At 39.1% G+C, this 14,396-nt stretch overlaps 1 protein-coding gene across 2 annotated transcripts in view; it reads right to left on the minus strand.

Annotated features, from left to right (window-relative positions):
• Positions 1-11,158, minus strand: part of rell1 (RELT like 1) — a 25,594-nt gene extending 14,436 nt beyond the window's left edge. For both annotated transcript variants that reach the window (XR_013806109.1, XM_079669491.1), the window contains exons 1-2: positions 11,000-11,158; positions 1,694-1,903 (exon numbers count right to left, since the gene is read on the minus strand). Coding sequence is in view for 1 of the 2 variants with exons in the window: in XM_079669491.1 (XP_079525617.1) it covers positions 1,694-1,903; positions 11,000-11,024 (235 nt within the window). In the remaining variant the exon portion in view is untranslated. The remainder of the gene's footprint in view (positions 1-1,693; positions 1,904-10,999) is intronic.
• Between the last annotated feature and the right edge of the window lie 3,238 nt (positions 11,159-14,396).

The raw sequence follows: 14,396 nt of genomic DNA on the forward strand, positions 1-14,396 counted from the left end.
CCATTTAAACGTGACAGCATTAAAACGTGTGACTGAAGAGAAAAGGATTTGGGTTGATATTGAGAATATGTTAATGAGAACTTGAATTGTTATGTTATTTGCCTTTGTTGTAAAGCAACGAACGAGACGAGGCGAAAAATGTATGAACCTTAAAATTGTCCTTTAATCAAATCCCATTTTTAAATAAGTAGTTGCTATATTTTCTGCAAAAGTCATTCACGTTTGAGCCAAAATAGATACGTTATTGTTGTTTTTTAAGCGTAATGTATGTCTAGATGGCAGACATCCCTGTTAATGCAGGGGCATGCAGAATATTTTGTTATTCAAAAACATATTATATATACACTGAACAAAAATATAAACGCAACACTTTTGTTTTTGCTCCAATTTTTCATGAGATGAACTCAAAGATGTAAAACATTTTCTATATACACAAAATAACCATTTCTCTCAAATATTGTTCACAAATCTGAAAAAATCTGTGATAGTGAGCACTTCTCCTTTGCCGAGATAATCCATCCCACCTCACAGGTGTGGCATATCAAGATGCTGATTAGACAGCATGATTATTGCACAGGTGTGCCTTACGCTGGCCACAATAAAAGGCCACTCTGAAACATGCATTTTTGCTTTATTGGGGGGGTCTGGGGGGGTCCGAAAACCAGTCAGTATCTGGTGTGAGGGTTAGGGTTAGGGTAATGTTGTGAATCGAGTGGCCTGTGTTCATCGTTCATAACATACGCCTGCCCATACCATAACCCCACCACCACCATGGGCCACTCGATTCACAACATTACCCTAACCCTAATCCTAACCTTAACACCAGATACTGACTGGTTTTCGGACCCCCCCAATAAAGCAAAAATGCATGTTTCAGAGTGGCCTTTTATTGTGGCCAGCGTAAGGCACACCTGTGCAATAATCATGCTGTCTAATCAGCATCTTGATATGCCACACCTGTGAGGTGGGATGGATTATCTCGGCAAAGGAGAAGTGCTCACTATCACAGATTTTTTCAGATTTCTGAACAATATTTGAGAGAAATTGTTATTTTGTGTATATATAAAATGTTTTGGATCTTTGAGTTCATCTTTCATGAAAAATGGGAGCAAAAACAAAAGTGTTGCGTTTATATTTTTGTTCAGTGTATATTAAACTTTTTTTTTAACAGCTCTACACAGCCACCACTGGAATCTTATCATATACACTCAATAATTCATGTAATATTAGCGTAGTCTAATCTTTATTTAATTTTGCAACCGGGCAGAAATACCAGATTTAAACAGGATGGAAAGCTGCGTAGCATTAGAATGTAGATTATGAATTTAAATATCAATGCTATAAAAAAAAAGCCTCTAACTGTAAAGCTATTTTGTATAACCATTGTTGCCATACATTACATTTTAGGGAGAGAAAAAATAATAATCCTAAAAGCACATCAACATAAAATGATGTGACCTGGTTTATTATCTTAACCAATTTATTTGTATCTTTTCAACACTTTTAAATTCCTTTCCTCACTGTCTACTGAGATATATGATTCTGGATGAGCAATAAAAGCTGGTGTGTACTGCAATGGAAGATGGATGCCTTCAAACAATGTGCACAGCGATGCAATAAACACAAATCTGTCAAACAGTGTCATATGTCCACATTGCCTCATCCCCCTCCCCCTTCATTCAGACTCCCTTACCCCCGCCCAGCTCAGGATCGTTCTCCTCGCACTCCTCCCCATCATTGGCCTCAGTGGTGCAGCGGTAGCCCTTGCTCTTCAACACGTGGCAGATCACCACCCCCAACAGGCCCAAGAGGAAGAAAACAGGCACAAGAACGAAGGCGATGTATTCCGTGCTATTCGTCACTTCTCGACCGTCTTGTGTCACAGAAGCTGTAGTCTGAGGATCTGAAGGAAGAAAGAGAGATCATGGTCAATTGTGATGCAATGGAACAAAACAAAGGAACGCCCCTGATGGCAACCTGATATCCAAAGTGAGTCTGAGGGCACATTCTGGGCCGAGCAGCTGAGAGGATTGAGCTGCTCTGAGCTGCAAAATGACAGATGTCATGTTCCCTTCATGGGTCAATCCAACCTGCTGCTGTCTCTGGATTCGACAGATCGAACTGTGTGATTTGGTGGAAGCTGTTCCACTTTTACAGCTTTGAGGACTCACTTGATTTAAATAAAATAAATGTATGCTAATTTTCAGGTTCATATGCGTATGTTGTGGCTCCACTGTGACATGTTTCCATGCTTTAATGGTTAAAAAAATTGTTTTTCTCATATTGCCTGTGCTGCAGCCCCTCTTTTCACCCTCTGTCTGGAACCAGAGCCCAGTCTGCTCTGAATGGTTAGCTGTGTGTTGGAGGAGCGCTAGCCAATAGAAGCGCATGTGTTACATATTGATGTCTTTATATTAAAGGCGTAATCAAAGGAGAACAATGGAGGCGTTTCAAGCAGGTGGGGAGTGTGTGGGAGAGAAACTCCCTTAGGGATTTTAGCCTCTGCAGACCATTTAAATAACACACTACAGGAGGGGCGAAACCGAAATGAGGCCCCTTACATAACAATAAGGGTTGCAGCAGGGTTATCGATTTGTATAGTAAGTGACAGCAGTTAAGAGGGCAAAAGGACCATAAAGTTTACCACTATAGCTCGAGCTATCCTCTCCCACTCCCATCTGCCCACCCTGGGGAGGATGCTGAACTCCAAATATTGCACTTTTAATTGCACTTAAGAACATTATTTAACAGTACAATATGTCATTTACTTTGTTTTATCTTATCATATTGTTTTAACATTTACTGAGTGTACTTATTCCTGCATTTTTACATTTTTTACAGTGTATTTGACATAATTCTTTCCTTTTTGTCTTGAGTATCTTGTGTGTTGCACTGTTAAAGGAGCTGACTGATTTCCTTGTTTAGGACTCATTTCTTGCTCCACTTTATGTCTTGGCACAGGATCAGGTCAAAGGTCAGAGAGTAGACGGTGACCTGTGCTCAGCTATGGGCTAACGCTCTCCTGGTTTCTGCAGTTGGAAACCACGTGATGCATTCCAGCCTAAAACACTGCGGGCTTTGTCTGACTTCCTGTGCGGTGTGTGTGAGACAGAGACACACACATTAGGAGTCAGAGAAGAGACACACAGAGACAGAAATGGAAGGTCGAATCTAATCACATGTTCATGGCGTATTGAAACGTACCACCACTGTGTGTATAGGCGTGTTTTTGCATACCTAACCAGGCCTCCTGATGCACACAGGCCTCTGAGCTGTTCCTTTGTCCCGATAAATACACACTGATAAAGACCTTTGTCTGCTCATGGACCGTCCTGTGTCCTATACTGTTGGTAGCTTTTACACCAGCTGGCTGCCTCACTCCCATCCCTCTCCAAATGACTCAGAATCATCCACAGGCCAATTAGCAGATTGCATTGAAAAGCATTGAAAAGAGACTAAAAGGCTTGAATAGAGTCCTTAAGGAGGATTTAGAGTTGAGTCATGAAAATCTCATAGCAACAGCTGGTGTCGTGATGAAAGTCCTTGCAGGGACAGCCAAAAGATATCTGAGAAACACACACCCACATGAACGGATTCACATAGTCATTATGTTGATTTATACAGTGCCAGGGATGTACTCAATTGCAATACTTTGAGTATAGATCGAAGCGAGAACAGAAGGTCACAATCAAATCACAGACTGCAACTGCAAATCAGAGCAAGGTGACGCAGACACCCAGCTTTTTTAATGCCAAAAAATTATAGAAATGTTTAATGTTAAGCCCCAAAGTCCCCGTCGGTGAGGGCTTTTTTTTTTTTTTTCACGACAGTGTCTCAGGGCATCTTAATATTTAAGAACCTATTAATGTGTTATACCAGATTAACGGGAAGAATCTCAGCTAACTGATGATACAAACCATTTTTACCATTTTAGTCTCATAAGAAGCATCTAAATGACCCCTGAGCGAAAAATGCTAACGCACTTTGGCACAGAACTCAAGATAAAAGATACCCTTATTGCTTATCGTAGCTGCACATACAATATATCCGATTAAAGCTGAGGTTCCACAGATTATTTAAGTATATAGTATCATCACTGAGTGATCCGAACTCGCGACAGGGGAAGCAAACACAGACATCCCAACACGTACCTTTACGTAGCTTTTACGGGAGATTGTCTCACCATAGCTGTCAATCTGATCAAAAGATCAAAAAACGCGGCTGAATCGGTTAATCCATAGGTTGATAATGTTTCTGTGGAATATTCTTTTTTTTATTTATAATCCATAATTCCATTTCTATGTAAAAATCGGAGAGTAAAAGTTAGCTGCTAATGGTAGCCACCAGAGTTATCGCAGCTTCCGGTTTTGGCTATGCGTCACTCTCACACACACACATTACCAAATAAGGAGTATGTGGGAGTTCCCCTCGATTCCATTGGCTCTGACGGTTAGAAAGAGATGTCAATCAGCAAAATCGAGCAAGGGGGCCAGAGATAGGTCAAATCCACCCAAATGACACCAGAGGTGTTTTTTTTGTGCTAAATCTCTCTAAAAAAATGTCAAATTTCACTTGTTTTGCATCAATCTTGATACAGGTTACTGTTATATGTTGTAGTTTGGATTCCTAAAGCTTTTAGTCTACCATTGCATCATTCAAGGGTGGTTTTCACTATAAGTAATTTTTTTTTTGGACGGACACAATAATTTACATTTTTTGACTGAGTTCAATCTGAATTTACTTTAAAATAAAAACATCTATATTGATTCTGACACTTCTACATCCAACTCACAGGTGTAACCTTGCTTTGAGAAAAAAGATTATTAATTTAACCTTTTTAGAAGGGAAGATATGGTCATTTGTTCTGGGAATGTAATTTTCGAGCCTGAGACCTGAAAAACAGGCTCAAATCCACAGAAGTAATCTTAGTAGGCCAAGACAAAAAACGACCGATTAATTAGCGAATCGACTAAGATGGTAGAGCCTTTGTCAGCTTTTATCTAAATGTATTAACAACTCTAAACACTGCTGTTGTTGAGAAGTTTGATTCTTTCTATTAAATGAACACATTAGTCAGGTTTATTCATAATTAACCAAAATAACAGGGTCTACAAATAAGCTGGAGAAGAAAAGCAACCGTGTTCATCATGACATTTGGATGAAATATGAGAAGTGATTCTGGCAGTAAGAAAATATGTTTGACAAGAGATAACAATATTATTCCAATTCCTCACTCTGGAGAAAAGTATTTCTTGCTACAATATCAAATCCTTGATACATCACACACATCCTCTGCAGCTGAGCGCAGCCGAATAGGTCAGCATTAATCTTCTGATAGTTTCATTTCCTGCAGCTTTACCCTGTACCCGGTTATCGACGTCTCTGCTGCCACAGCCTCTTTCACAAATTGATGTTAAGGACCTTTTAAATCTCCTTGATTCTTTTGGTCTCGTTCAGTCCGTGGCTGGCCCAACACACGAAAAAGGACACACTTTAGATTTAGTATTATCGTTTGGACTGTCCATCTCTGTGGATGAAATCTGTGCAGCAACGCGTATCTCAGACGATTTACCGGTTCTGTTTACAACTTCGATCCCTTCCGCAGGAGTCGAATCACGTGCCCCTGCGCGTCGTCACAGACTGCCTCACAGTTTTCTGATGTTTTTAATGCTTCCCTGATCTGTAAATTAGAGGTGAGCTGTGCTTTTAGTGCTGATGAGCTTATCTCCATGTTTGACTCGACATGTACCCTAATACTGGATTCTGTTGCTCCTTTTACGCTTAGACGCACCAAAGTTCTCTCAGAGCCGTGGCTCAATGACTGTACTCGTGCTCTCAGACGCACCTGCAGGCGTGCAGAGAGAAAATGGAAAAAGGATAAACTCCATGTCTCCCTAGAAATCCTTCGTGCTTGCATTTCCGACTACCAGACGGCAGTCAAAGCAGCCAAAACAGAGCACATTTCTCTGTTAATCTCCAAAAACAGCCATAAACCTCAGGTTCTTTTTAATGTCCTCAACTCGATCATTAATCCCTGTGATGTTTCTTCTATTGTGCCATCACTCTGTGATAAGTTTCTTACATTTTTTATTGAAAAAGTATCTGCTCTTAGGCTAGCCCACACTAATGCTACCCCAGATCCTGCTCCTTTTCTGTGCCCTGCTGTCCTCGACCACTTTGAGCCTGTATCCCTCTCTTCTCTCTCGGATGTAGTCAAGCACCTGCAGCCGACAAACTGCACCTCAGACAGCATTGCCTCTCGCCTTCTCAGAGATATTTTGGAATCAGTTGGAGAAAGTATTTTATTACTAATAAACACCTCTCTTAGCTCAGGATGTGTCCCAGCTGCCTTCAAACATGCCGTGGTCCAGCCACTACTTAAAAATAAAAATCTCGACCCCTCCATTCTCGCCAATGTTAGGACCATCTCCCAGCTACCTTTTTTTTTATCTAAAGCTCTGGAGCGAGTAATCTATGTCCAGCTACAGTCGTTCTTCTTTCAAACCCATGCACAGTACTGAAACAGCCCTTTTAAGAGTTTTTAATGATCTGCTCCTAGCCGCTGACTCAGGTAGCCCAGCTGTGGTGCTGTTAGACCTGACAGCTGCCTTTGATACTGTGGACCATAGCATCCTGTTGTCACGGCTTGAACAGTCCGCTGGCATAACAGGCTCTGCCCTTGCATGGTTCAGGTCCTACCTGACAGACCGTAGCTTCTCAGTGCAGCTAGGTGCCTTCTCCTCTGCTAAAGCCCCTCTTACCTGTGGGGTTCCCCAAGGCTCTATCCTGGGCCCCATCCTCTTTGTATTGTACATACAGGTTCAATTCTCACTAAACACAATATATTCCCTTCCACTGCTACGCCGACGATGTACAGATCTATCTGCCTCTCAAAGCAAATGTCAACCACTCACTACAGCAGTTGATGGACTGCTTAACAGAGGTAAAATCCTGGCTGAGCCAACATTTCCTTAACCTCAACGAGAGCAAGACCGAGGTCATCTTTTTTGGAACCCAACCTCCAGCCTCTCCGGTTGATATTCTGGGCTCCCCTCTGTCATGAACCTTGGAGTGACCTTTAGTAGCACTTTTAAATTCGACAAGCAGGTCAGCACCGTAGTCAAGACCTGCTTTTTTTTTTTTTAAATAAGATTATTGGCCAAAACCAAGTCGTATTTATATTTTAAAGATCTAAAAAGGGTTATTAATGCCTTTGTAACCTCAAGACTGGACTATTGCAACGCTCTGTATGTGGGTATGGACCAGGCCTCAATTAAACGCCTGCAGCTAATCTAAAACGCAGCTGCACTTCTTCTGACTGGCCATAAAAAGCGTGACCACATCACCCCAATTCTGGCCTCATTGCACTGGCTTCCAATTTGGTTCCGAATTGATTTTAAACTCCTTTTATTTGTTTTCAAAGCCCTAAATGGGCTGGCTCTGGCCTATATAGCCGAACTCCTCCATCGCTACACCCCAGCCAGAGCTTTAAGGTCGGCTGAACAGCTGCTGCTGGTAGTGCCCAAGACCAGGCTCAAAACCCGAGGGCACCGAGCCTTCACAGCAGCTGGCCCTATAGGCTCTGGAACACTCTGCCCCTCCATGTGAGGTCGGCCAAGACACTAGGGGTTTTTAAATCTATGCTTAAAACACACTTCTTCTCCCTGGCCTTCTAGTCAGAGCGGAGCACGACACCTGACTATTCCCTGTGTTTTTGTTTTTTATATTTCTTTAGATGCACAAATGGTAAGCTAGTTTAGCTATTACTAAAGACAAAGTCAATTTCAACACTGCTGGTGGGTGCTGGGATATTTGAATCTTGAACTGTATATGACTTCTGCTCTTTCTTTGCACAAGACCATCACTCATTAGCTACAGTATCAGTGGATACAGCAAATGACCCGCAGCCTAAAGCCAAAGGGCGTCTCAGAAAAGAGGATGTGTCTTACTGCTGAGACTAGCAGACAAGACCTCCAGACACTATAGAACCACATGTGTGTGTTTCCTGACCTTAATTCCCGTTTAATTTGAAGTTTCGGATCATTTAAAATTGCACTTTTTGGTCATGTATTAACAAGATCAGGAAATCAGAAATGGCTGCAAGAGTTTGACCCTTTTATCATCGACCTCTCAGCTCCTTCCAGTCAGTAATCCGATCCTCAACTAAATATAACTGCATTATTCTCCTCCATTCACTCGTGAGAGAGAGCGGAAATGGAAATGGTTCGATTTCCTCCCAATTGACCACTGTTTGGCTGGTTAACAACATCAACGTTTCCAACTACTTTATCTACGTCAAACTTTGAGGACTTCAACCAAATCTCAAGAGTTTTAGTATGGCCTTTGTTATTAGGACTTTATCACAATACTTTTTCAACTAACCCGAAAGCCATAATGCACAATGTTGTAGCGTTGACAATTGGTCCTTTTATTAAAATGATGCACACAACACAATCTTTTATACATAATCATCAGTAAGGAGGATATAATGTCTAAGTGGGCAAATGATTACAATTTGAAAATGACATAAATGTAGCGTTTAGTATATAGCAATGATATTGTAAAATAACCAAAAACTAAGACAATATCCAGTCTCATTTAACAATATATCGATACATTATCAATATATTGACATGCCATCGCCAGACAATGCCCTTAATTTTTATCTTGTCATGGAAAGAAAATGATTGGTCAATTAAAAGGTGTAACTGAAAAGCTGTAACAACTAAATATGAACTGCTGAAAAAAATACAAGATACAGTCAAATGTTAATCTCATAAAGAGTTTGTGGCCTTCTGCTCTGCACTGAATATGTATGGTTTACAAGGCCCTTTGTGTCTTACCATTTCCTCCCATTCAGGAACTCATGAGCAACTAAGAAAGCAAATCTGAGACCCTCTGACATAAACTAACCCCATCTCTTTTCAAATTACATGACGGAGCGGTCTTTCATGGTTCGTTATCCATTTAGTCTATTAAGTGATCTGAAGTCGACACGAAAACTCTCTCGAAACTGGGAGAGAAGCCAAGATCTCATTAGGCGACATATTCCTCTTGTGCTAGCTGCTAATGGCTAAACCAAAGATCTTTCCAAAGAACTTCTACAGCTCTGCATATTAGGAAGCGTGCACTTGTTTGAAGAGTTGTTAAACTGGACACTGGAGACTGATCAGTGAGTAGAAATTCTAATTCAACTTGAGGCATGAGATATTTACTGCATCCTTTTTGAAAGCAGAGATCCAGTTTCATGCAGGTATTCAAATGAACAATCGAGAATTAGGTCAGTGGTGTCTACATTACAAAAAGGTCATATGATGCTAGTAACACTCTCTTTATTATTGAGTAATCTGCTTGTTATTTTCACAACAGATAAAGTGAAGACAATTTTTGTTGTCAATAATATAATGTGAGAACATGGTGAAAAACTTAAATCTTTGATTCACAAAACTAATGAAAAGCAGCTAATCATCACAATTGGGAGGTTAGAAGTAGGGGAATATTTTGCTTTTAATAATAATAATAATAATAATAATAATAATACATGAGACTTGTATAGCGCTTTTTTTTTTTTGCCTAAACAAATATATTTTGTGTAAGAGAAATGTTCATTTTTAAAGATTCTTGTTTTGGTTTTTATTATAGAGATACATAGACTGTAAAGTGGGAGAGGGGTAGGGCCGTAGGGGTGACGAGAGTCAGCAGAGGGCCGCAGGTCAGATTTGAAATGTTTGTTTTAATTCCCTTTTGTATTCCTTTTGCAACCTTTTTCTCGAGACCTTTATGGGGGTCCCGAACACAGGTTGGGAACCACTGACCTAAAATACAACATGTGCCTCATTGTGAGTGTCAAGATCACTTTTAGAAGCACCCAGGGTGTGTATGATGCTGCGGAGTAGACAGCTGGAAAATAGAGTTTGCTCACACTGTGTATACAGAGCACACACACACACACACACACACATTTGGAGTGTATTTTTAATACTAAACCTACGTGCTGGATAACTGGGTCTAATTGAATGAGCACGAGAATTCAGCCTTGGCCTTTTGCAAGTCAAAGACTCCTGCGGACTCTCCATGGAAAATTGAAACGGGCCCGGAATTTGAAAGGTTAGGAAAAGACACAATATGGAATAAAAGAGACTGCTGACTTGAGTATTTGTTGATGCAAAGACACATACAGTATTCTTCTCTGACATATAAATACTTTGAATATCTCTTGTACTAGTAATGGTTTAAACAGGCACGTGCACTGTCAACAGGCACTGGGCAGGAGCTCCAACAAGCCGTGTAGGACAAAGAGAGCATACACATACTATATAGAGATGCTGTATGAGAAATCAATGTGAGTTTGGAAAATTGCACAATGTAAATCTATCCTAGTAGACCTCAACAATGGAATTATGATCAGTAGAAATGGCCATGACATGGGACCTTTAAGTTTGCACTTTGAACAATGTAATGAGTTTCTTTTAGTTTAACAGGTTTAGTACACAGAAATTACAGGTTTATGAGTAGTAAAATTACACTATAAGTTAGGGTGAAATAAAGCCTGTATAAAACATCAGCTGGATAAATGATAATCTCGTGTATAAGGCAACACTTGAACTGTGTTTAAATGAAACCACCATAATGCTACATATATGGAACAACAGAATCATGCCTTAAATGTTAGTTTGTCAATTTGTCTTTTTCCACATCTTCCTACACACTGACATCTTGAAGTTTGGGCTGATACGCAGTAACTTTGCACAGTAGATTTTTTTTCAGGAAATTTGATTTAACTTTGTATGCTAATGTTAGTGGTCAGATTTTCAAGAAGCATTTGCATTGGCAGCAAAACACGGGTGCCCTTATTAAATAAACTCAGACTATTTTAAATAGGAAAAAACCATAGAGTGTAGCCTATATATAATACCCATTCTGAGTTAAATATGACGGCTTTGCCTGTGCAGCACTGATTCAACTTTTCCACACAAGAGAAAAAAGCTTACAAACTTACGCGTAGTCGAGGTATTATTGGCCATTGATGGACAGAAACTAACCGGAGGGCTGCTGCTGATGTTTTGGACAGCCGGCCGTTGTCGCTATGGTTGTCAAACTAAACCAAACTGAATGGAGGGACTTTCTGCAAACATACACGTATTTCCTGATTCCCAAAGAGTGCATATACGCCATATACGCCCTAATCTTAAAGTGGTACTCCCCAACTCCATCTATCAAAGAGTAATACACAGACAGCGGGAACAAGAAGGTTCACTCATGCTACTTCCCTCTTGGTTTGTTGTTCATAAAAAAAGCGGTTTCAGCATTGTTATAGAGTAGATTTGCTCAAGTACTACATTGGTTACTTTTATACTGTGATAGAGCATACAAAATAACAAAAATAAAATGAATTATGATGTATTTATAATGCGTTGATGTGAAGATGTATTTCCCACAAATGCAAAGGCTTTATTGTCATATGCACAGTAGCTACAGTGTAGAAATGTCAAATCTTCAGTCCCAATCTCCTCTAATATTGCAACATAGTTTTATTTCATAAAACAAGTACATGTGCATTTAATGCAGATTGCAGTAAACTATATATAAAAATAAAGAAATACAATAAGCTAAACCTACTGCACAGAATGTTGTAAGCGACCAAGTAAATGCAGGAGTCTATATAGGCCTACATGTAAATAGACTAAGATATACAAGCGGAATGGAATGTAGAAAAAAAATGTTCTACAGCTAAATAAAACATTTAAGTAAATACTGCAATAAACAGTAGCTGCTATTAAACAAGAAAAATATGCAAACGAGCTCAACATTGACTACAAGTCATACCACATCATTTGGGCATTATATTGTATTAGCCTTGAGTAAAATGAATGTAAGTGTTTTGCATAATTCTCTAGATTAAGGCGCCATCTACAGTATGCAAAGCACCTGTTTCACAGTTGTTTAAAATGTCATTTCAGAATTGTAGGCTAGTACAGAGAGAGATGATTCATACAGTATGCTTTTCTTAAGATGCAAAGCTCTAATTCAGTTTTCTGAAACAGGATGTGAAATCTTCATCTAGGCCTTATTCAGCCAAGCGTATGTACATTGAAATATGTTGCCTCAATTTAAGAGACTTTCTTCTTTGGGAACTGCACTGCAAAACCCCTTAGGCAAAGGTGACATTTGTGATATTGGGATATTAAGATTAGTGATTAAAGAACCTTTGTTTAAGATAGTCCAAACAACATCAGCAATGAAGATCTGTGAAGCAAAAAAACTAACAAGAAATGTTCATGCGGTCAACTTAAAAAAAAAAAATCAATATAAGATGCTGGACAATGAGTGGTGTTAAAAACAAAAGCACTGTCAACTGGATTATGTGCAAAAAAAGGTTTTAATTTACAAAGATATGTATGGAAAAAGACAAAAGGTTCAAAATATAAGCTGAGAAAGACCCTGCTGCCTCACTCCAAGCTGCCACTTATTTCCTTTTAATGTAACTCAGTCAAATAGTTTCCCCTATACTTCCAAAATTGGCAGAGACCTCCGTGACGTCACTCAAAGTTTAGAGAAGCTGATGACACTAACCTGCGTCTTCACTATCTATTAATAGCAGATGATCTGATACCAAAGAAAGGTTTAGCCCGTTAGATGCTAACCTTGTGAAGCAAAAATAAAACTAATAAGAATACAAATAAATCAACAATGTCATTTTTAAGTTACATTTATTACTAGCATTTTCAAGTTTTATTGCACCATATATTCCAAATGTTTTCCCTCCAAAGAAGTAAATGTTATGCAATGCTGCCTTCTACTGGACACACTCATGCTTACATTTGTATCTGCACGCCTACTTGCAGTATGAATTATATTACATTTAATCTAGCTGATGCTTTTTCTCTAAAGTAACATACGCATTACAGTAGATAACATTTAATTTAGGTGATGCTTTTTTTTTTAAAGTGACATACAATAAGAACAATAAACCATTCAAATACAAACTTAAACTGCAAGAATCATGCAGGTGTATTCTCTTAAAGTGAGCCACACCATTGTGCATGCGCATTAGCTTTAAATGGGCTTAACTTAAACTTTAACTTAACTTTGTAGTTCTATAGCAGTGTTTCTCAACTGGTGGACCCGTTTCAAGTGGGTCACAGATGTGTGAGTGAAAAATAAAACTTAAAAATAAAATTCCTTTTTCTTTTTTTTTTTTGGGAGAAAAAGTCAAACTTTTATTTTGAAAGCCCGATTTTCTAACGCTGTGCATGCAGTAGGCGTTGGACTGAAAGTACCGGAGACCATAAACGGTTTTCAAAACTTCTGTCACGTAGTGATCATCTTCTCAATAAAACATCTTTGCTGATGTTTTTTCGAGTCTTCTAGTCAATCAGAATCAAGATTGTTGCCGGAAGTCCCCACGGAGAATAACTTTGCGGTAGAACTATTCTTTATACACACATGGGTACAACTTCAAATAAAAATGAACACATAATGAAATATGACCCCCGGTTTGATGATTGACAGGTCACAGAACAATGCGAGCTATCTACCCTTACCCACTATTTAAAGTAATTCACACAGACTATCTCCTCTTTGCTCTTCTCTCTGTGAGGAGCAGCAAGTTCAGCTGTCAGAACAAAGTGAAAAACAAACAATGGCATAAAATATTATTAATATTTCGTAATACATCTATTTATTTTCTTCTCAGAGTGTACCAGAATGGGTATAGTTTATATGTTAGTATTTCAAAAAATCTCCTGGGGAAGAATCCCCCCAGACCCCCCTTCTGGGGTTAGGTTTTCAGCATGTGTGCCTTTTTATGTTATACAGTTCGGCTTTGATTCCATCATCTCATTGAACCTTATTTAAAAGCATTATTTTGTTCTGTGAAGGGATATAAGGGATATATGCACTGTACTTCACTTTAATTAATATTGTATGCTGCAAAGCGTATATATTACTGCAGGATTTTTTTGTCGAATAGATTTGAGTGGTTCAAAATTTCGGGTCGCGATCTATTGACTAAGGAAAAAGTGGGTCCCAAGGCCTGACCAGTTGAGAACCACTGTTCTATAGTATAGAATATGTCTTTTTGTTTAATAGCCAAGTTGCGGGGAAAACAGGTGGGTTATAAATATGAATGTATGCATGATTTAGCATGCAAATGTATGCACTGTTCAAGATGTGAAAAAAAGTGTTGACATTAAATGATTTCACACGTCAAATGTGAAGTTCACATACACATGGATTGGGTTTCACAAACACGTGACTTACATTTAATGGTATGATTTATTTTTAGCATGTATTATTGCCTTTGTAGCCTGTCTAAACTTTAAATTGGGTACATTTAGAGTGGTTAACATGATTGTAATTAACATGTTTGTAGCAAGAAGTGGACTCAAGCACAT

This window comes from Notothenia rossii (genome assembly GCF_949606895.1).
Source record: "Notothenia rossii genome assembly, chromosome: 3".
Classification (NCBI taxonomy): Eukaryota; Metazoa; Chordata; class Actinopteri; order Perciformes; family Nototheniidae; genus Notothenia; species Notothenia rossii.